A 24,164-nucleotide genomic window follows, 5' to 3' on the forward strand; every position below is an offset into this window, starting at 1 on the left:
ACAACAAAACAAAACAAAAAACCCACTACACACCAATATCCCTGGTATCATGACCAAGTAGATTTTTCCCAGGAATGGAAGGTGGTTTTATCCACAATATGGCGCTAGAACAACTGGATACCCATAAGCAAAAAATGAACTTTGATTCATACATGTATTATATACAAAAATTAACTCAAAATTCATTATAGACCTAAACGTTACCTAAAACTAAAAAACTTCTGGCAAAGATTTCTTAGCTATAGCACCAAAAGTATGATCCATAAGGAAAAGATAGATAAACTGGACTTCATCAAAATTAGGAACTTTTGTTCTTTTATACTGTTAATATAGTGAAACTACAAGCCACAGACTTGGAGAAAACATTTGCGAATCATATATCTGATAAAGGACTTGCATCTAGAACATATAAATAATTCTTAGAGCTCAATAATAAGAAAGCAAACAAGCCAATAAAAAATAGGTAAAATATATGAACTGGCACCTTATTAAAAAAGATACACTAGGGCACCTGGGTGGCTCAGTGGGTTAAAGCCACTGCCTTCAGCTCAGGTCATGATCCCAGGGTCCTGGGATCGAGCCCCGCATCAGGCTCTCTGCTCAGCGGGGAGCCTGCCTCCCCTTCTCTCTCTCTCTGCCTGCCTCCCCTTCTCTCTCTCTCCCTACTTGTGATCTCTGTCTGTCGAATAAATAAATAAAATCTTTAAAAAAAAAAAAAAAAAAGATACACTAATGGCAAATAAGCACATGAAAATATTCTCAACATCATTAATCAGTAGGTAATGTAAGTGAAAATCACAATGTCATACCAATATCACAATGTCATACCATTATATATATACTAGAATCGCTAAGATTAAAAACACTGTTCCAAGTGCTGACAAGGATGTGAAGCAATTAGCACTCTTACACAAGGCTGTTGGGAACGTAATATGATATGACCAATTGGAAAAAGCTTGGCAGTTTCTTAAAAATTAAACATATACCTAACATATGATCCAGCCATTTAACTCATAGCTCTTTACTGAAAAGAAATGAAAGCACATGACTAGACAAAGACTTGTATACTAATGTTCGTAATAACTTTGTTTATCCATTCACCTGTTGATGAATACTTATACTGGCTATCAGAAATAATGTTATTACGGGGGCGCCTGGGTGGCTCAGTCGGTTAAACATCTGCCTTTGGCTCAGGTCATGATTCTAGGGTCTTGGATCAAGTCCTGCATTGGGCTCCCTGCTCAGTGGGGAGCCTGCTTCTCCTTCTCCCTTTGCTGCTTTCCCTGCTTGTGCATTCTCTGTCAAATAAATAAAATCTTTTTTAAAAAAGCCCCCCCAAAACCAAAATATGACTTATTTCATGAACAATTTTAATTCATTCCTTCTCTTCTGTTGCACCTCCACATTTTTTATGGCAGTTTTTCCTTACTCTGATGCTAATGGAAAAGTCAACTGCTCCTGCCTTTTCATGTATAAATTCCCTCTTTAGTGAAGTAAGAAATTCCTATGACCAAATTACATTTGAAAAAGGATGGGACAAAATATTCAATAAAATCCTAATAGGTCTCCTCATGGTAAATTTCTTTTGATTGGCTCCCCAAAACTGAATTCATATGATAATAATCCTATGTTTTAGGATTAAAAGTAAATAATTTTAGGAATTAAAAATAAAACATTAATTATCAACAATATCACAATTTGCCACAGCCTTCTAAAATTCTATAGTTTCTGTACCAGACAAGTTAATAATCTACTTTTTATTTTTTAAAAAATATTTTTAAGGGGCACCTGGGTGGCTCAGTGGGTTAAAGCCTCTGCCTTTGGCTCAGGTCATTATCTCAGGGTCCTGGGATCAAGTCCTGCATTGGGCTCTCTGCTCAGTGGGGAGCCTGCTTCCACCTCTCTCTCTATCTGCCTGTCTCTCTGCCTACTTGTGATCTCTGCCTGTCAAATAAATAAATAAAATCTTTAAGGAAAAAAAAAATTTTGTTAAGGATTTTATTTATTTATTTATTATTTGTCAGAGAGAGAGAGAGGTGGGGAAGAGAGGGCATAAACAGGGGGAGAGGCAGGCAGAGGGAGAAGTAGGCTCCCCGCTGAGCAAAGAGCCTGATGTGGGACTCGATCCAAGGGCCCTGGGATCATGACCTGAGCCAAAGGCAGATGCTTAACTGACCAAACAACTCAGGTGTCACATACTTTTTATTTTTTGACCAGGGAAAAGATATGCATGTAGCCAATAATTAAAAAAAAAAAAAAAAATCAACATACTGAATTTATGTAGGCTTTCAACAATATTCCATATAAAAGAGTCTTTTAAAATAAAGCTACTATGGGGGCGCCTGGGTGGGTCAGTGGGTTAAGCCTCTGCCTTTGGCTCAGGTCATGATCCCAGGGTCCTGGGATCAAGCCCCACATTGGGCTCTCTGCTCAGTGGGGAGCCTGCTTCCCCCTCTCTCTCTGCCTGCCTCTTTGCCTACTTGTGATCTCTGTCAAACAAATAAATAAAATCTTAATAAAATAAAATAAAATATGGGGCGCCTGGGTGGCTCAGTGGGTTAAGGCCTCTGCCTTCGGCTCGGGTCATGATCCCAGGGTCCTGGGATCGAGCCCCACATCGGGCTCTCTGCTCGGCGGGGAGCCTGCTTCCCCCTCTCTCTCTGCCTGCCTGTGATCTCTGTCAAGTAAATAAATAAAAATAAAATAAAATAAAATAAAGGTACTATGGAAGAAGATGAACTGTAACTATTTAGTTATGGAGAATTAACTGGTTTTTAGAAAAGAAGGAAAAGGTGGGTATAATAAGGATTTTTCCTTATTATAGAGATAGAGAATTAATAACTCCAACTTGAGCTGAAACTGGTATTTTTGATATTTTTATAAATGACCTGAGAGAAACAGTAGTGGGAAACTCTTAAATTCAGAGATGAAACAGAAGCATTTGGAACTTGCCGAGGGAAATTTGAAGGAAATACTCATCAAAATCATAAATGCACATATGCTCTAAGTGATTACACTTCCGATTTGTCTTACGAGGCTTGTACACATGGGTTCAATGTTCAATGCAGGACTGTTTATGAGAGCAAAAAACTGGAACACACACTAATGGAGGAATAATCAAATTAACATACATAAGATACTATGTGGCAATTTTTAAAATAAGGTATTCATTGTACAACAAAATCACAATTAAAAATGCAACAATTACATTAAACCTGCTGAATAAAAGAAGTGCTAAGATTTTATGAAGTTGTCTAAGACATGATTCTTACCAAATGTCTTGTGTCAGGCCTTGAAGCTTGTAACTGTTCAAACTCTTCTATTTTTGCAAGATCTACGTCTTCTTTTAGTTCCCATGTACTATCTTCGTATGGTAACGAGCACCACTTTACTAAGTAGTAAATAACAGGCTGTAAAAAAAATTTATTTTTTCGTTTTACTATTTTGAAAAAGAGTACTTAGAAACAGTTTAAATATACTTAACCTACATCAATAAAAACCAATGAAACATTTTTCAGTGTTTTTAGGTCATTAATTTTTAAAAAGGAGTAAGTTTTAATATTTGGAAAGTTTGAGGTTCTTCCTAATTAAAAAATTTTTTCCCCTAAATATTTACCTCACCAGTATCTTTATCTTCACAAAAAGAGACTTCTAATACTCTGTCTACTTCAACGTAGTCTGGGTTAAATGGTTCCTCTTCCATCTAAAATTAAAAAGTTAACTTAAGTGATAATTGACAAGTAGAAAGATAAAAATGAAATAAACAAATTTACTAGCTATTTTCTAGAACAAAAGAAGTTTGATTTCAATGAAATTTTCAATAAGTAGCTCACTTCCCTTTTAATTTCCAAAAGGTATCTAGGATACTTGTCTATATAATGAATCATCACATTATGTGTATAAAACCAACTGAATAACACTATGAAATAAGATACCTCAGACAAGTGACTTACTCTTGAAGATACATCCTTTAAAATTTTCCTAGAAGAGCCTCCGCACCTTTCTTGTGCCACTTTCTTCAGGTCTACGTGTTGAAGACCAATCACCCCACCTCTTCTCTCAGCTGCATCATTATTTTTTAAAAAATTGTACTTATTTATTTGAGAGAGAGAGAAAGCACGAACAGGGTAAGGGGCAGAAGGAAGGGGAAAAGCAGACTTCCCGCTGAGCAGGGAGCCCAATGTGGGAGTCGATCCTGGAGTTCCAGGATCACGACCTGGCCAAAGGCAGATATTCAACTGACTGAGCCACCCAGGAGTCCCTCTATCAAACACTATCAACTGATGACTCTTGGGCTCAGGACCCAGTTATTCCAGTGGATGCCAACTCTATCTGAGCTACCTCAAACTGTACTCATTTACTCTTCAACCTTTGCTTCTTTCCTATAGTTTCCTTCTAGGTTAATGGTAACACAGCACCCCTTCCACACTTTACTCCCAGTTACACAAGTCAGAAATGCAGAAGTCAGCTCAGAGTCCCTCTCTCTCTCTCTCTTTTTTTTTTTAATCTTCCACATCCAATAAGTCATCAATTCTGTCTTCAACTACAACTCAAAATGGTTCCTCCTTCCTCTTTCTCACTGCTTCATCACTTCTTACTTGGATCTCAACAACCGCTTAATTTTCAACTACCTTACTGCCTCCCTTTAGTCCATTTTCATAATGACCCTAGAGTGATGTTTCTCAAATATAAATCTTATTTATTTCGCTGCTTCAAATCCTTCACTGACCCTCCCTTGTTTGGGGATCAGGCCCACACTGGTTTTGAGGATCCTACCTTGTCCTCTAGCCTCATCTCCTATCATTGGCACTGGTGCACCCCAAATTTCATGCTTCCAAAGTACAAAAACACATACTTTTCAAACTCCATGTTATGGCACACCTCCATGTTTTTATACTCCTCCTCCTCTCTTCTGAACAGACTGCTGCTCCTTCTCTTGTCTCCCTGGCTGCTTATTATTCCTTCCTGAACGCCTCACTTTCGATAGCCCTTCTTGGCTATCTCTGCTGCCTCTCCTCCTCTGCTTAACCTCTAAATACTGTAGAGCTTCACGGTTCTGTCTTTAGTTCTCTTTACTGTCTCAAATCCTTCCTGAACAACAGTATCATCTCAGGATCTCTTGATAACTGCCCAACATCAGAATGGTAACCAGGTACTTTAAGACAATCTGCATAGCTCCAATTCATGTTGTACCCGAGTCAAGTGAAAAAAATTAGTCTTTAAATTTTTGGCCTCCAAGCATCCATAAACTGAGTAGGTCATCAAATTTTTCAAGGAGATTTTATAAGTACAAAGGAAGTAACCATAACTTCATGGTGAAAAAATCTGCCAGAGACCACCATAATCGAGTGATTAAAGTTACCACCACAGGTAATGGGGCAAACAGATAACACTCTCCTCCTCCTTCAGTGAGAAGGGTACAGCATCATTTCTGTGGTGGTCTTTTATTTTAAAAATATTTTAATTCCAGTGTAGTTATCATTCAATGTTATATTAGTTTTGGGTATACAATAGAGTGATGCTCTTTTAAAAAAATGCATGACTTGAATCCTGAGGCAACATTAGACAAGCCCAAATTGAGGGACATTCTACAAAATAAACCACTTATACTCTTTATAAAAAAATGTCCAAGTAATGAAAAACAAAGAAAGACAGACGAACAGAGACATGACAAGTAAATTCAACATATGATGCGGGATTGGATTCTGGACCACAATAAACACAAAAACACTTTTTTTTTGCTATAAAAAGTACAATTAGTGAAATATGAGTAAGGTTGGTCTATAGATGAGCTAATACTATCTCAGTGTTAATTATACCATTATTATGTGACAGAATTTTTAAAAAATTAAATACTGAAGTATTTGCAATTTACATTCAAATGGTTTAGAAAAGAAATGTATGTGCATGGGAGGGGAAGAGAGAGAGAGAGAGAAGAGGACAGAGGCAGAGGGAGAATAAATGTGAGTGACAAAGCCGACATGGTAAAATATTAACATTTAGGGAATCTTATCAAAATATATGTAGGAAAATAAAACATACAGCATAGGGAATAGTCAGTGGTATTGTAATAGTGCTGTATGGTGACAGATGGCAGTTAGACTTGTGCTGAGCATAGTATAATACACAGACTAGTGGAATCACTAGGTTGTACACCTGAAACTAATTTAACACTGTGTGTCAAGGATAGTGAAATACACACACACACACACACACACACACACACACACAAATGGGAATTCATTGTACTATTTTTGCAACTTAGATTTTTCAAAATAAAAACTCAGAAAGTTCTTCAAATTAAAACATCAAAAAATTTAGATGAATTTAAAATTGCTCTAAAACAAGCCTATTAAAAGAAAAAAAAAATTTAGAGCAGGAAAGGACATCAAAGTAATTAGTGAGGCCTTTAAAATGAATTATGCCTATGATGATTTGTTCATACATGCACAAACCTGGCATAGAAAATATGCAATGTATTTCACATACTGAAAAATCTTAAGTTTCCATTCATTTGCTATATTACCATTTCCATTACTTGGGTAACTTTGCTGATAAAATTCTTGAGATATTAACCCACTCATATTCAACTCTAAGTACTGAAATACATGCTAATTTAAAAATACAAGAGTTATCTACCACTCTGAATTATCACTGTGCCTGTTTCAGCTAGTTTCCAAGCTAAATTTGGGGAGAGAAAATTACTTATGTAGATAGCATTTATATTCAAATACCAAACTTGGAAGCCTAAGAATTAAAATGAATAATACTTAAATTTTTGATAAATACTGCATGTGTTCAGAGTTCAACACATAATAGTTTCATTTATTTCTTTTTCTTACATCAGCAAAAAAATGTGCTCTTTGTGCTTGTCTCAATTTGAATCGTTTGATTTTCTGCTGGATCCTTTTATCTTTCAGAAGCTGCTGTTCAGTGGCCCACTCACAGTGAAGATAGGAGCTAAAATTTGTATAAAAGCAATATATTAGAATGACACAGAATAACACGTTTTGGTTTTTTAAAATTTATTTTGAGTCATAGCACTCAATACAGAATATTCAACTTTATGAACAGGTAGCTCATCATTTCATTTAATGTTAACAGACTCCATTTAATTTATAAAGCCACTGTGATCACTGTATCTCAAGGATGTAGTATAAAGATGTGCAATTTGCCACAGAGAAACAGAATGATAAACCAAATCACAAAGGTAACAAGATGTGATTTATCACTTATCTCCTCATTGTAACAGTTTTGTAATGATCAGAAAGCTAACTTGTTTTGAAATCAGTGTTAATTCTTTTAAAAACAGTTTTTCACCCAAGTATAGGAATAATGTGAATGAAATCTGAAAAATTAAACAATATAAATATAATAATGTCTATCATTTATAAAAGAACATTTTATAAAGATTCCTGCATTTTGATGTTAATAATTAACACTTCCTGAAAAAAAATTCACTTAAATTTTACCACAAAAAGATTTTGAACTAATAAAACATTTGAAAATTCAGGTAAAATAAAAGAAATAATTTAACTTAATATGTTTAAGTATATTTATATATAAATCAGCATTTTCTAACTCAGATACTTACTAATTCTTATATTTTACAAAAAATTCTTCTGTATCAATCATTACTCCAGGTGATACCTAAGAAAATAAAATCAATACTTATGATTTTAAGAATAAGGCCATGGAATATAAAGGGTAAAATGTAATGTGCGATTACTTACTTCCTTTTTTACAATTCTAGAAGATAGTATTTTGTCTACAATTGCAGCATCTTCTTCACTTGGATTCTCCTATGGGAAGGAGGAAAGAAGACACCATGTCACATTCTAAAAATTCCTTTAGCGGCCACTTTGTATGTTTATGAACACACTGAAACTCAGTTTAGTTAGTACATGTGTCAGGCACTGTGTTAAATGTTAGGAATAAAAAATGGAAAATGAAATCATTGCTGTTATTGTCCTCATCATTATCTGCATCATCATCATCATGGTAAACACACTGTGCTTCTTAATTGGCTCAGCATTATTATCAGCACTTTGCACACATTAACTAATTTAATCCTTGCAACTACACTGCGCCACTGTCATCTCTCTGCTGTACAGATTAGGAAGCTCAGGCATAGACGACTAAGTACTTGCCCAAGGTGGCAAATCACTCAGTTGGCAGAAGAGTGGTTGGTTCACAATCCAGATAAGGAAGATTAAGAGAGGAAATTGCAATATGCAAACACAGAGAGTGCACCTATGTTCATAAGGTCAGAGGATTCAGTGCTTGTAAAGAAGTTGGAGAGAAGACCAAAAAAATCCATACAAAGGGCTTTATGTGATGTGCTAAGAAGGCATCATTATTTTTTGTTAAGACTTGGGCAGCTCTAAGAGAAGCTTTAAGTAGACAGTACAATGATCAGGCCTGTAACTTAGAAATATTCTACAGAAAAGACAGAATTTGGAGGAGTTTCAGAAATATATATTTAGGGGGTGAAAAATGTGGTGATAAACCGGATGGCGAGGCAAAGGAAGAAAACAGAGAGAATGAATTCGTAGGTTTCTGATCTGAATAATTACTGGTTCTATTAACTACAACAGGAATCCAGGAGGAAAAGTTGGAGTAGGTTTTAGGAGGAAAGATAATGAAAGTATCTTAAAGTATGTTGATTTCAAACAATTTGTAGTCATAATTCCAAATATGTCTTACCACAAATAACTGTAAAGGCTGTTCGCCAGGTAAAGGAGCTGAATTCTTTTTTATTTTCATAGAACCTTTAACCTCTTCTTCAGATTGCTTCCCTTCTACATCTTCTGCATATTTTTTTCTTTTAATTTGACGATTTGATCTTCTTTTCTGCAATGAACCATAAGGAACATACTTATATGACCGATTTTCAAGGCAAGATTTTTAAAATAATTACTTTTAGTGTGGTAATTTTGTAAATTAAATTTCTGAAATTGTGTTCAACCATCATCTTTTCTCATTTTTCCTTTTAATTAAAGGAAGATTATAATTTGCCCTTTGCCACAGGCTTAGAATCTTGTTTTACTTCCTAAAGTTTCAAATAACAAAGATTAGTAATACCTCGATTACTTTTCTTTAGAAATTGTTAGGAATAAAAAGATTTACTTTATTTAACTATTTCATAGCTTGGACAAAACCCATTTTATTAGTAATACATTTATTGCTTAATTATCTCCTTTTAGAAACTATCATTATGAAGAGTAAAAACATGTTTTATTTAGCTATTTCACACGTTAGGCAACACATATTTTAAACTGTTAATACTGTCACAGTTTCTGCCCCAAACCTTAAAAGCGCATCAGATGAATACTGGCTAAATAATTAATCAGGGACATAAAACTAGAAGAATAAATCAATTATTTGCCACAAAATCCATGAACTTGTGTTTAAAACAAAAGAATATAAAAGGTTTTAGAAGAGATACACAAAATAATCAAGTAAATCTACCAAATAATTAAATGTGTATGAAAGAGGAACCAGTGTTTTACTAACTTTACTAGCTTCCCTTAAAAATAAAGAACATCACAAAAAAAAAAAAAAAAAAAGAACATCACTATCAAAACCAGAAGTAAGCCTTTTGAAAAGTATTACATGTAGTACCATAATTTTAAAATAAACTAAGTGATTTTAAATCATGTATCAAATACACATGGCTTTACTTACCTCCCTAAAGATCTAATATTTAATGTTCCTCACTATAAAATCAAAATCTCACGTTGGCCTGACAACTTCAAAGGACTTAGGTCTGCTTTTTTCCACCTCTTTAAAATATCATGGGTGGAGGCATCTCAGCCAACTTTTCTATTGCTCAATATTTGGTAAATCTACCCCTTCTTCCTTTTTCTATGCCATTTTCTTTAACATGTTTAGTAACTCCCATGACATTGCCCCATAATGTAACCTGCAAAATAACCCATGTATTTTCTTTTTGGTTTCTGCCAATATCCTCAATTTGGCAGGCCTTTCCTATTTCCACAGCCATGACAAAGATGGCTCAGTCAGTACAGAAGGCTGGGGAGAAACTGTTATCTGCATCCAAAAAGTTGGCAGTGGCTTTTAACCTTACTTTGCTTCTTTCTCTTAAGTTGTGGACTATGGTGAGAAAGAAAGGCACTAATACGGTAAGTTAGCTCAGCCAAATAGAGTAGATAACTTCATGGCTCATTTAGAATGGGTCTCACCATCTCTTGGCCATGAAGACATTTACATTTTCAAAACTCAAAGTAACACTTCTGTTAATATGGGAGACAGGGAAGGTGGCTATAAAAGTTATAATAAAAGGACTTCTAGAAACCCAAACAAAACAAAAACAAAACAAAACACTGATTTTTATTATTACTTGAGAGAAAAATTCTATGGATATCTAGTCTAATACAAGGCTACAGGAATATTTAGAGTTCTACAACAGGTATCATATGGCTCTGAATATTGAAGAATAGTTTAAATTAATAAACCAATGGTGACATTTATTATTCTAATAATAACATGTATTACAATGTTATACCAATTTATAACATAAATCTTCTAAATAATGAATAATTCAGTATACTTTTAGAAGATTCTGTCTCATGTTTTCAGCATTTACGTTTCCTTTCTGGTCATTTAGGCATCTATTAGTTCTCTGAGATGCCTCACTTAGGTCTTCAGTAAATTGTAAATTAGTGGCCTGAAAGAATCCTTTGAACTCTCAAAAGTGCAAATTTAATTGATTCTTCACAAGATAAAACGAGAGCAATAAATTTGTAAACTGCACCCTCATGAAGACTTTATCAGTCTAAAAGATTAATTAAAAAGTCTGAGTTATATGATTATAGCTGGAATATTATAAGGTTATTATAGATATTATAAGATTACAGCTGGAATCATTACAGTGGAATAAATTATATTCTCCTAAAGTACCCAGTTACACATCAGGCAGAGCCAAATGAGGCACCATTTTCATCAAATTACTTTCTCTGTCATGTAGTATCACTACTACTTTAAAAATATAAAAACTAATTTGGGGTATACATTTTTAGCTGATGTGCTTTTTTCTGGCTTTCTTTCTCTTAATGTTTTCAAAGTACAATTTAAAATAGTGAAAATTCTTTCTTCAAATGTCTTTTTTCCAGCTTTTTTTCTTCTTAGAGCATTCAAAGGATCAGTCCACAACACTTCACGTAAGTGGTCAGAAATACACTTGTATATGACTAATACTTTGTTATGGTAACACATTGTTTCCTATAATAATCCTAATATAATGTGCTGCAGGTTCTTTTTTTTTAATGAAGTCTGCAAATGCAGTCAGACTACTGAAGTACTGTGTATTAAGATTAAAGGTAAAAAATTAATTATCACATTCAGATTTTTAGATTTCCACCTGACTCCAAGCCTGAAACTTAAATTACTTTTTCGGCTTTCAAATCTTGATGGTCCCTGGTGGTTAAAAAAGACACGGACCTCTCCATCATTCATATTATACATTTAAATATATCAATAATACAGATTTATAATCATTTTCTAGAAAATATTTCTTTTCTCCTCCACTTATATTTTTGTGTTAAAGCAACATGCCTATCAAACAACTAACACTGCAATGAAAGGTATGGAAGAAATGTGCACGTTAACCTATTCTACCATTTCATTGTTTGGTAATTACATAATGGAAAAATGGCCAGCCTTATGCTAGTAAAAATTAAACTGAATTTTCTCATGGTGAATAAGGTAACTGTAAGTCTGCCTGAGTGAAGGATAACATGTGACAAAAAAGCCAGGCCATATAATATTAGGAGCTCAGTTACTGCCCTTACCTCAACTCTTGCAGCAGCCCAGGAGCCTTGAGCCACTACTCTCCCATTGGATAAGAAGCTGCATAAGGAAGAAGAAAGGCCATTCAGGGGCTTTCTGGCCCCATAATTCAACAACTGCCACCACCCATAAGGCCTAGAGTTGTACTTAAATTATTAGAGAGCAGAGGGTGGCCTGAATTATTATGACCTTCCCTATATATATACATTTTCTTTTAAACTTCACAAGGTTAGTTTGAATAACCACCTATTAAAAAAAAAAGGCAAAATGCACAGTATGCTTGTTTACATTAGGGGATTTTTAATATAACTGGTTATCTTTTCTTTGACAGAAGCAGACCAAAGGAATTATCTCTAGGAATGATTCGAGCCATTTGCTCTATCACTGTATGTGATTCTAAAACTTAGGATCTCCATCCTTAAGTTCATTCAAAAGCACTCTATAAGTATAGAATAATATCACTAGATATTTCTCCATGCTAAAAGCCATCAGGGACTTTGGACTATTAACCTCTCCAGGATTTGGTTTCACTGTCTGAAAAATAAGGGGTTTAGAGAGGGTACGTAAGTTTCCTCCCAGGTTGGACATTCTACGGTAATACTACTAGGAGCATATTATCATAATGCTGTCTTCGAGTTCTACCATCTAATAAAATGTAGTTTTCCTACTAAACTATAGTATAAATAACCATAAAGCAGTTTTAGGCTGTCTAGGTAATTCTATCAGTGCTTCATTTCTCAGAAAACAAATGCAGTACTCACTTGAGAGTCTTCCTCTTTGCATGTATGCTGTGGCATCTGCTCTGTATCAGATATCTCATCTGAAGACTCATTCTTTCTTTTTTGTTTCTTACCCAATGTAATAATGAGTTTGCTGTTTCAAGAGGAAAAGAGTAAACAGTATGAACTCTCTGCCTTTTTCCATTTGTTGTCATATTAAGATTGCAATGATAAACTTTTTTCCATTTCATAACACATGAATGTTCAACCAGAGAGGGTAATTATCATGAAATCCATAATGACGTTTTCAAGACAAGAACTGCATTCTAATGGAACAAACACAAACCAATGTTACAGTTAACATACTTTTAAGCACAGAAAGGCACTCAAGTTCTATCCCTTATTTCTCAAGCTCAAAATTATTTTTCATGGGAGAAAAACGGTCAAGTGCTACAACTGTATTTAGTAATTAAAATAATTCACTTATTGTCTTATAGATTGGAATGAGGTTTTCTCCCCTTCTACCTCTTACAAAATTCAAATTCCACTTAATGTCCTTATACCCCACCTATTCCCTAGAAGCCTTGACTGTTTTTTCCCTAATTTCTCCCTTACTTAAAACACTTTAAAAATGAATTGTCCTTTAATTATTTCATTTATGCTACGGCTTATCCTAGCTGTACTATATGTTCCTAGAGAGTTAAAAACTTTTTCATTTTAAAAAATATTTCCACAGTTTGCCTGTCTCTCTCATATATATATATATATGTATGTGTATATATATATATATGCATATGTATGTATACATATTCGTATGTATACACAGACACATGAAATACAAATGTTTAAAAAGAAAATGTGCTTTCAGTTTTTTTCCTTATCAAGGTAGAAAGTACAGAGCTCTGACATTTCCTTATTTTGGTTCAATAGATGAGAGGGCATGATTTTGAAGCACCAGACTAATCACAAACCATGCTAATTGCTAATCAGGGAAATTCTATTTTAGATATCTATATTCTAAACAGAGAAAATTTCCCCAAACATTTTCAAGTATGATGTATCAGAAGCATAAAAGAATTTTCTTCAACAATTACTTATTAATGTGGGAGAACATGGAGGTTAAGAGCACACACTTTGAAATCACAGCATCAAAGTTTTTTTTTTTTAAGATTTTACTTATGTCTTTGACAGAGAAAGATACTGTGAGAGAGGGAACACAAGCAGGGGGTGTGGGAGAGGGAGAAACAGGCTTCCCGCTGAACAGGGAGCCCAATGCAGAGCTCGATCCCAGGGTCCCAGAACCCAGGGATCATGACCTGAGCTGAAGGCAGACGCTCAACAACTGAGCCACGCAGGTGCACCAGCATCAAAGATTTTAAATGTGATTCTACCATTTGCTTATCTGTAAGACACCTGGCAAATCGTTTGATCTCTTTTAGCCTTAGTTTCCCTTCCAGGAAAATAGGGATCCTATAATAGCTACCTCTACTGTTGTTGAGAAGTAAGTGGGATAATGCAAATGGGGGGGGGTGGTTCTTAGCAAAGTCCTGACACGGTACTTTCTGAACTAACCTCTAATTATGATATGCCAGACACTTCCAGGTTCTAGGATTTGAAGATAAAGTAGACACAGTCCCTAACGTTAAAGTATCATTGTTAAAATATGAACATGGTTCAAACGCAGAAGTGGAAGTTAGTACTGGATGGAATGTAAACACAAAAGAAGTGCTTCTGTCTGCTGTAAAGAAGTACCTTTACAGAAAAGGTAAAGTTTGAGATAGGAAATGAATGATAAAAGGGAGTTCAACTGGTAGTGAAAGAAGACAAAGGGTGCAATCCAGGCAGGGGGGTATTAGAGAAGAATGAGAGAAATACACAGGGACAAGAGCATGTCAGAGAGCCACAAAGCACTGCAGGAGGAGGAGGACGCAGAGAGAGATGGTCATCTAGACAGGCTGACGATCACAGAAGATCCTGTATGACATGTAAGGAGTTAACATTTTAGCTTAGGGCCAGCTTTTAAGCTCTGCAGGGCAGGAACTGAAACAGAATGTCTTGTTCACCACTGACAACAAACAGCTCGGAGATATTCTGAATACATGAAAAAAAGTAATAAAGCATTTGGAAGCTATGAGAATTTTACACAAATAAGTTCTACGGATTTAACATACAGCACGGTGATCATAGTTAACAATACTGCATTATGTATTTGAAAGTTGCTAGGAGAGTGAATATTCAAAGTTCTCGTCATGAGAAAAAATATTTGTAACTAGTGAGGTGATGGTGACAGTTCTGCGATAGGAACGTATGTCAAATTATTGGGTTGTACACCTTAAATGAATACACAATGTTATACGTCAATTATACCTCAAAAAAATTGGTGGGGGGAAGAATTTCAAACAAGAGAGCAATGCAACCAGAAGAAGAGAAACGCAAGGCAGGGAAACCAGCAGTCAGGCAAATGACAACTCGAGTGAGGCATGAAGAGTGCAACACAGGGCCACGCTGTGTGGATGGGAGGTGAAGAAGAAAAGCATAACTTTATTATGGAGGCACAATCAACAGACATGGTCACTGACTGGATGACTGGATACGAGGCAAGAAACCTCTGGAAAGAGTCACTCCTACATGATTCTCGTATGGCATGATTACCACCTTCAACAGGAGAAGGATGATTTTTACTGGGTATCTCACTTGCGTTCTTTGGACTACATGAAAAAAGCAAGCAAGAGTACAAACGCAGCTCATGTTGGACCCAGGAACTCAGAGGGAGAACAAAAAGATCTCCTGAAACAACATGAAGGAACCAACCATGCTTATATTTCATTCCCTCTCACCACTTTCACTGGTCACTTCTTCCCTCTTCTGGTCTCTTTTCCTTAATCGGGTTTCCCTGCTAACATAAAACTCTCTCTTGGGGCACCTGGGTGGCTCAGTGGGTTAAGCCTCTGCCTTTAGCTCGGGTTGTGATCTCAGTGTCCTGGAATCGAGCCCCACATCTGGGCTCTCTACTCAGCGGGGAGCCTGTGTCCCTCTCTCTCTCTGCCTCCCTCTCTGCCTAATTGTGATCTCTCTCTCTGTGTCAAATAAATAAATAAAATCTTTAAAAACAACAACAACAAAAAACCTCTCCCTTGAGGTCCTATCTACTGTTACATATCACAGGATCTTGTTCTTCCTCCTCCCCATCTGCCTATATGGACGGTTTCATTTTCAGTCCTCAACCCACGGTTATCTGACCTCTTGGAACTCCTTTACATCTTCAAAGCTTCCATTTAGCCATTGTTTATGGAGGCGGTCTCTGTTGACTTCAACATGCATTCTCTCATTTCATGTTCATACCATTCCAAGAAGTGAATACAAGCATTTTATAAGGAAATGGCGGCTGAGGAAAGTTAAATGCCTTGCTCAAAGTCACACCGAAAGACTAGAGATAAAAATTACGTATGCCTCACTCCAGAGCTTGAACTGAAGCTCTCAAAATGTCCCCAAAGGCAACCCCTCACTTTTCCTAAACCTGTCTTCTAATATGAAAGTATTATGTAAGTTGAGAAAAGTGCACACATCAAGAGAACAGCTTCGTGTATTTTCTGAAATGAACATAAATGTGTAACCAGCTTCTAGATCAAGAAACAAGACTGGAAGTCTCCTCTTCCAGTAAAAACCTCCTCCTTGATGGGTAAGCTTGATGCTCCTTGTGATTACCCAATAAAGCCCAAGGCACCTGCCCAGGTGGTATTCAGTGGCAAGATCAGGGATAACTCTTAAGTAAAATTAGGTATTAGAAATATATATGGGATGCATTCTGCCATCTGCTCAAATATTTTTTTGCCTAAATCTCTAGAAAAGAAGTACTAGTAAGTGCCGTGCCCCCCTATCAACCTCAGATACCTACCCTTTTTAGCGGAGGAGGGTAGGTCCTAGTAAAAACATAGCCCATGATACCTTAGAATAAACCTTCACTATACTAATTACTTGAAAATGTTCTTCAAAACAAAAAAGGACCTTTTAAATTGTGTTTTCCATATATTCTATATTTTCTTCCAAGCTGTTCTACAGGCCTGCAAGAGCACCTCATTTCATAAACTCATCAACCATTCTTAACCTATGCAAAAATCTTTTTAAAATCCTAACTTTGTAAGAGATATTTCAGATATAGTAGTTTCCTATTAAGCCTTACAGAGTTCAAAATATTTACACATGTCCTTTCTGTTAAAAAATGGTACATTTCCATGGTAGGAAAAAGGTGATTCTAAAACATTAAGTCATGCCTGACTGATCTATTTCTGAGTAAAATACAGACATATTTTAAGATTTAAAAACTAGGGTTGCTAACACGGAACACTGACTCTTGAAAACAATGAAGTCATACTGGCTTATTGTACAGTTCTAAAATGGCATATAGGGGACACTACAAAGGGGGACAAAGATTAGGTTGATACTGATGAGTAATTCCTAAATGTGTGAGAGGTAGGCTACATTAGAAGGCTGTCTGTTAAAAATAAGGATTCCTAATCAGAAATTATCAGACGAACCCAAACAGAGAGGCATTCTACAAAAAAAAAAAAAAAAGTTTTTACAAAACACAGAGACTGAGGAGTCATCCCAAATTGGAGGAGTGTAAGGAGGGATGACAAAACTGTGAAATGCAGGATCTTGGCCAAACAATGGAACAACTAACAAAATGTGCGTGAGGTATCAAAGTTAATAGAATTGCACAAGGGTTTTTTCCTGGGTTTTGGATAATCGTGCTTTGGTTATATAAGATGTTAACATTTGAGGAAGTTGGGTGGAAGGGGCTAAAGGAACTCTGACCTATTTCTGCAATTCTGAGATTAGTTCAAAGTAAAAAGTGGGGGGGGGGGAGAGAAAAAAGAGGAAGAAAAATACAGATTTGCAGGTCCCAACCTCAGGTTGCTGATCTAGTTAAGTGGGATTCCAATCAGACTTCTAAAAAATTCCCTTAAAAGATTCTGATGTTCCACCAGGTTTGGGAACCACTGGTTCAGGGTTACTATCATAGAGAACTCTAAAAACAAATATTCAGGATAATGTAATGATTTTATATTTATAGAGCACTTAAAACACACCAAAGTGCTTTTGCCTACAGTATCTTGGTTGATCCTGAGAAAAACGCTGAGATAGATAAGGTGCTGGTCCCAATATACTAATATGGAAGGTTTAGCTCCAAAAGGTGAAATAAAATGCCCAAGTCTCAAGTTTAGTAAAGGACAACAAAGGTCTCTTTATTCCTAGTCTACTATCTCCAGTATCTTACTGATTTTATAATAAAATAACACTGTATTTCAACCAGTCAGCAGATACTTATGGTCAATAAATATACAGAGTTTAATGGGTACCGACAGATATGAAACTATTATTATCTCTTAGTAAACTATTAAGGTTATTAAAGTTTATCTGATTTTCAAACAACCAGAAACCTCTACTGCCTGTATTATGACAAATGTTTGCCATAAATATTATGTGAGAGAAATCAGATAATCCAAAAGTAGAAAAATAAAATGAAATCAGCTAAGTAAAATACCCAATTACCAAAGAGCATTCCATTCTTCCAACCAGGATCACAAAGAGTCTACTATACGAATTATAAAATATCATTATAAATGAAACTAAAAGTTCATTATAGATACATTCTTCAAATAAACTGACAGTTTGCTATTCTTAGAAATATCACCTAAGTAAAGTGCCAAATACAGAATATATGAATAATAAAGGCTTTTTGCAAGTTTTGTTTTTTTAAAACATTAAAGGGCTCTGTTATCAATGTTAGCAAATTGCAGCAACAGATACTCAGGCAAGTAAAAGAACTAAATATCAAAACATAGCTTGTTTCAGACAGCAAAGGGCAATTTCAAACTAAGTATAAATTTGAAATGTTAATTCATTTGCACTAGAAAACCTCCGTGTTTATACTTGACATCTATATTTGATTTTCAGATGTAATTTATGCACTCATCTGAATCCTGCCCACATGTTTATTAGTAGAGGCTGGGTAACAAGCTGCATTCTACAGTGTCAATCTGTAATTGCCCCCTGTTGATTCTCTCATTGCAATAATTGGACAAACAATGAATCTTCCCCAATTAGTCCATTTGTTGTAATTAATGCATCCAATTCATCATAAGTGACGGGAACAAGCAAAAATACTATTTCACATTATAATATTTTTTTTTTTTTGCAAGCCAAGTGAAAGACACTGTGGCTATTTTTAAAGTCATAAAATATAAACTTTTTAAAAAAGAAACACTTTAAATCTGGTGAAATTTCTCCATTTTAAGGGTCAACTCAAGACTCCAGCTTAAACTCCTCTGGGAAAAGCAAGTTTTAAAAGGGTCCTTTATTTTAGTTAATCCTTCAGTTTGTGAAAGTAACATTGTCTTTATGCTCTTGGTAACTTGGACTATAAATTACTTCCTGTTTAAGGGCAGACAGGATTTTTTTAAAAAGTTGAATTCACTGAGTTGTTTCATACAGTTACTAGGGATGCAAGTGTTAGCTAAGTATTAATAATCATGGTCAATATATTAACAAAGTTTCTTGTTGCTAAAAATTACTTCTTTTTTAAAAAGAGAAAAGGGTGTTTACATTGAAAAAAATGGACAGAGTAGGAGCATTAAATCAAAAACTTTACATCCATGGTTCTAAGATACATATTTTCCCCATATAGTAACATCTATGAAATCAAGATTCATTTAATACTCAAACACGTGCCATAGTTTTAACTGGAAATATTTTTTTTTCTTTCTTACTGACACATAAAATAATGGCATGCCTTGGGGCTCCTGGGTGGCTCAGTGGGTTAAGCCTCTGCCTTCGGCTCAGGTCATGATCCCAGGGTCCTGGGATCGAGCCCCACATTGGGCTCTCTGCTCCACGGGGAGCCTTCTTCCTCCTCTCTCTCTCTGCCTGCCTCTCTACTTGTGACCTCTGTCTGTCAAATAAATAAATAAAATCTTTAAAAAAAAATAATGGCATGCCTTATAATCAATGACATCTTAGATTCAATGAAATACATACAACACATTATTTGCTAACGACAGACCTTACTAATACACGTTTTACGTAAAGGTATAGTTCTTAAAAATGGAACTGCAAATCTTCATTGAACTCATAACAAATATTATAGGCTGTATCAATTCTTTCTACAGATGAATGTGTTTCAGATTTTCACTGAGTTTAAGCTTAGATCTAAGGAGGGAAGTCAATAAAACATTTTACCTGCTTGACATTTAAAAATTACAGAACCTCTAAAGACTACTAATTGCATATGATTAATAATCTTAAAAAATGTAATAAATTTATACCATATATTTTTCAGGGTTTTTTTTGGTCAGATGCCAAGAAACAATTAATTAATATATTTGTATTTTATCCAGATATTAAATTCTTATTTTGAATACATGCAATCAGGGTCTCATTGTTACTTTATTAACAACATGGACTATGAAGTGAAAATTCCCAATTTCTGATGACCCATTATATTTTCCCTCAGACTTTGTTAATTCATTTTTCCCTTATATAATTTATTTAGATTTAATTTATTTAGATGTAAATGTATCTCTACAGACATGCATATGGACAAACTTACATGTTAGGTTTTATTTTAAAAACACACATACATATATATGTATATATACAATGCAAGGTAATTAATAAATGTTATTTTCCTTCTTTCTTTTTGGGGACTCAAACTATAGCAAAAAGGGCACAATATAATTTCAGAATTATGCTTTATTGTTTTCCTTATAATATGATGTCCTTAATTTCTTTCTTCTTTTTTTTTTTTTTAAGATTTTATTCATGTATTTACCAGAGAGAGAGAATGAGAGAGCATGTGCACAACCAGGGGGAACAGCAGGCAGAGGAAGAAGCAGGCTCCCGGCTGAGCGAGAGCCCAATGCATGACTCGACCGCAGGCCCTTGGAATGATAACCTGAGACGAAGGCAGAGGCCCAACCGACTGAGCCACCCATGAGTCCCAATATCCTTAATTTCTGCTTGACTTTGATAAATACTTCCTAACTCAGAGTTTTCTGCTTTCACTCAAGAGAAAAGCTACTTCTAGCCACCCAATGCCTAACATACAGAAAGAATAATTATGAATACAAAAACGAAAACATTAATTTTAATCATGAAGGGCTGATTAAATTTATAGGGCCACAAAATATTTTAAGTACCAAAATCATTCTACCTATGCCAATCCAATAATCTGTAACCCACAGAAATAAGTTCTAATTGACAACATGGAAACATAATTTAAATGTTAAAGTTATACACCATAAATTTGCTCTTATCTAAAAAATGCTCTTATTAAATCATGTGATATACTACTATATAATCTCAGATAGAACCATAAGAAAATTCTGAAGTCTTAGAATGAATTTATTTTAGACTCTCACGCTCTACTATTACTAAACCATTAGCTATGTCCCTGCGGTTTCAGTGAAGGATTAGCTTGCCATTTCTATTTTTGATTTAACAAATCAAATTCAGCCATTTGGCATCATTTAATATTTAATCTCTTATTCATTCATTTATTCCATAAAATTCATTCCATTCCATTCATGGAGCGTCTTAATACTAAAGAAATATCTGCTACTCTAGTTGAAAGGCAGCTTGTTAGACCCTGACTGCCAAGATCATGACCAACATTAAAACAGAAAAAGGCTGTTTCCCTACTTCACTTCGTTATTTTACACCTGCCGTTTCCATTTCAACTCACTCCCTTCCACATAATTGCAAACCGCAAACAAAATTTACCTCTCCTAAATGCTACCCTAGCTACCTGATAAACAGAAGCATGCTCGTATGAAAAAAGCCATTAATAAATTATACTACCCCTCTTAACAATTAGCAACTGTTTTAGTTTTTCTGCTTGATTTTTTTTTTTAAAGTAGATGTGCTACCGAAGTGAGCACTGTCTGCCTAACTTTTTAACTGGTACTATCTTGGAAAAGAGCCTTAATGGAAAGAGAACTTAGGCAGACCAGTGAAACTTTAGGCTTGAAGAAAGGGGCGTGACTCCTGGCCGCAGCCTTCTCCCTAAATAGCTGCATGCTATTTATGATTTCAGAAAATAATGACTAACATTTATTAAATTCCGGGTACTGCTCCATATGCTTTAAATGCTGTTAAATCATTTCATCCCTAAAATAACACCATGAGGCAAGTACTATCATTATCCCCTTTTTACACAGGAAGAAATTAAAGGTTGGAGAGGTTAAGTATTTGTCCAGGGTCACACTGCTTGTAGGTGACAAAACTACTACTACTGGTATCTTTTGCCTCTACCTATTCCCTCCCAAATTTAAACTTTTTTTTTTTTAATATTTTATTTATTTATTTGACAGAGATCACAAGTAGGCAGAGAGGCAGGCAGAGAGAGAGAGAGAGGAGGATGCAGGCTCCCTGCAGAGCAGAGAGCCCGATGTGGGGCTCGATCCCAGGATCCTGGGATCATGACCCGAGCTGAAGGCAGAGGCTTTAACCCACTGAGCCACCCAGGCGCCCCCCAAATTTAAACTTATTGTAACTTTTGAACTTTCCCTACCAGTTTCTCTTGGTTTGTGCACTATTTTTTTTAATGCCCGTCCAAATAGTGTATACAAGCACTTTGCCTATGTCTCCATATAAATTGAAACTAGAAAACTTAAATTATACTAGTTCTTAATACATTAAAAGATTAAATATGGGATTTCCTAATTAAAACTAGACATAATATTGGAAAAATAAGATACTTTCATGCCAAAACCTTTAAATATAACAGGAGCACAAATTTAACTTTCAAATTTCATTTTTGCTGCCTGCAAATAAAATATGAAAATCACAAACATTAGTCACTGCTCTATTATGACAAGAGAGCCCATGTTATTTAATGGTTTGGACTGAAAGGCATCAGGATATGACAATATAATTCAGTTTGGTGGCTACACTTAAAATGCTGAGAATTAATTTGTTTTACAAATTTGTATTCTATATATCTATATAATGTATCAATTATTTCTTAAGCAAATGAAGATTTTAATAATAAAGAAATTCTTTACTATGTACTTTGTGTGGAAAAAAAACAGATTAAACACTTTATCTAAAATTTCACATAAAGCCTTCAAAATGACAAAATATTCTTGCAAAAATAATTCTAAACTGTTGACCTTGTGCTATTTTTACCCCTGCATGCAAAAATTTAAATATGACACAAATATTAACATTTATTATATTTTATTTTTTGAAAATGTATCAGATGAGTAGTCAAATAAAAACACCAAAGATTAATGTACCCTTCTAGAGCAATTCCTTGGCCTTATAATTGTCTTGGAGCATTAATCCTTACCTGGCCTCTTTATTACATAAAGTAAATCAGAAAGACAGTGAGGGAGTAGACCAGGAAGAGCTGAGAGCTCCTCATAGTTGAGTTAAATGGTCTTAGTTTTCTTGTCATTCCATTTAGTCCAAAGTTGTGGGTTTATGAGAAAGGATTGTATCTCACATTTCCAAACTATAAGCTGCCCAATGAAGTACAACTAAGAGGTAAAGAAATCTTATCCAAGATTTCAATGCACTTTCTGTAAAGAAAGTGAATTTGGAATGGGCACAACAATGGGTTTGGTTTTGTTTTCCTTTTTCCGTTTTATGTATGAAATATTTTCCTACTTTAAATGCTTTTTACTAATATTAGCGTACAATAAGCTATGATAGCAGAATTGTAAAATTCAGTAAATCTTGGAATATTCCCCAATTCATTCAAAAAAGGAAATAAGGTACACACAGAATCTAACAACTTAAAACTTCAAAGAGGAAGTTAATACATTACACACAAATCAAAAGTAAAAGATGAAACAGACTGCGCTTTGACAAAAAAATTCAAAGGAATTAAATTTAATTCTCAACCAACTTACCCAATTTTTGTCTTCTCTTTTAACTTAGAACAAGTTTTTGTTTTTTTGCTCTCTTTGTCCTTTGGCTTCGATTTCATCCGTCTACCTTTCTTTTCTTCTTTTCCTTCAACTGAAGCACTAGGAAAGTTTTCAGGACTCATTACTCGAGGAATATTACGTTCCCCACGTTCCTTTGCTTTTGCTATGGCTTCTGATATTATCCGATTAGCCTTTTCTTGCTTGCTTTCTGATTCCACTTTTTTTCTCTGCTTCTTCTCGGACATGATCCTCACCTGGGTATTCTGCAACTTAGTATATGTCCCAGAACCATCACTCTTCTTGGAAGATGGAGGCTAGAGAAATCAGAATACTTTTTATACAATGTATCAAAGTACACCAAAACAATTAACAATTAACATAAATAAATAAACATTTAAAATTATGCTTCAAGTAAAATATGTGAGCCAGTATGTGAGTGCTACAAAGAAATTTAAAATTAAAACAGTTTGCTGATCTGGACATTAGTGTAGGTATAAAATAAAAAGCTCAACTACTGCTTTTAAAAATGAAGGTTAAAGAAGGATAATGTAGATTCACTGATATTTTCACAGCGTTTTTGATTAGTTGATTCAAATTCTGTCCTGTAAACACTCTGTGCATTTGAAATAAGTCTTTTCTTTCCTCCTCAGGACTCCAGAACTCTGAAAATTATTAATAAATTTAAGATAGCAATTTTAAT

The 24,164-nt window shown here is 34.9% G+C and overlaps 1 protein-coding gene across 13 annotated transcripts in view; it reads right to left on the reverse strand.

Moving 5' to 3' along the window:
• Positions 1–24,164, reverse strand: part of CHD9 (chromodomain helicase DNA binding protein 9) — a 212,261-nt gene that overhangs the window by 73,138 nt on the left and 114,959 nt on the right. For 12 of the 13 annotated variants that reach the window (XM_032854469.1, XM_032854470.1, XM_032854473.1 and 9 more), the window contains 8 exons: positions 23,447–23,778; positions 12,573–12,684; positions 8,707–8,853; positions 7,734–7,802; positions 7,595–7,650; positions 6,843–6,960; positions 3,617–3,703; positions 3,273–3,410 (listed from right to left, as the gene is read on the reverse strand). In XM_032854469.1, the coding sequence (XP_032710360.1) occupies positions 3,273–3,410; positions 3,617–3,703; positions 6,843–6,960; positions 7,595–7,650; positions 7,734–7,802; positions 8,707–8,853; positions 12,573–12,684; positions 23,447–23,778 (1,059 nt within the window). Of the gene's footprint in view, positions 1–3,272; positions 3,411–3,616; positions 3,704–6,842; positions 6,961–7,594; positions 7,651–7,733; positions 7,803–8,706; positions 8,854–11,813; positions 11,872–12,572; positions 12,685–23,446; positions 23,779–24,164 lie in introns of those variants that run through there. The other variant, XM_032854479.1, reaches the window with a different exon arrangement.

Source organism: Lontra canadensis, unplaced genomic scaffold (assembly GCF_010015895.1).
Source record: "Lontra canadensis isolate GAN:19392208 unplaced genomic scaffold, GSC_riverotter_1.0 scaffold8, whole genome shotgun sequence".
Classification (NCBI taxonomy): Eukaryota; Metazoa; Chordata; class Mammalia; order Carnivora; family Mustelidae; genus Lontra; species Lontra canadensis.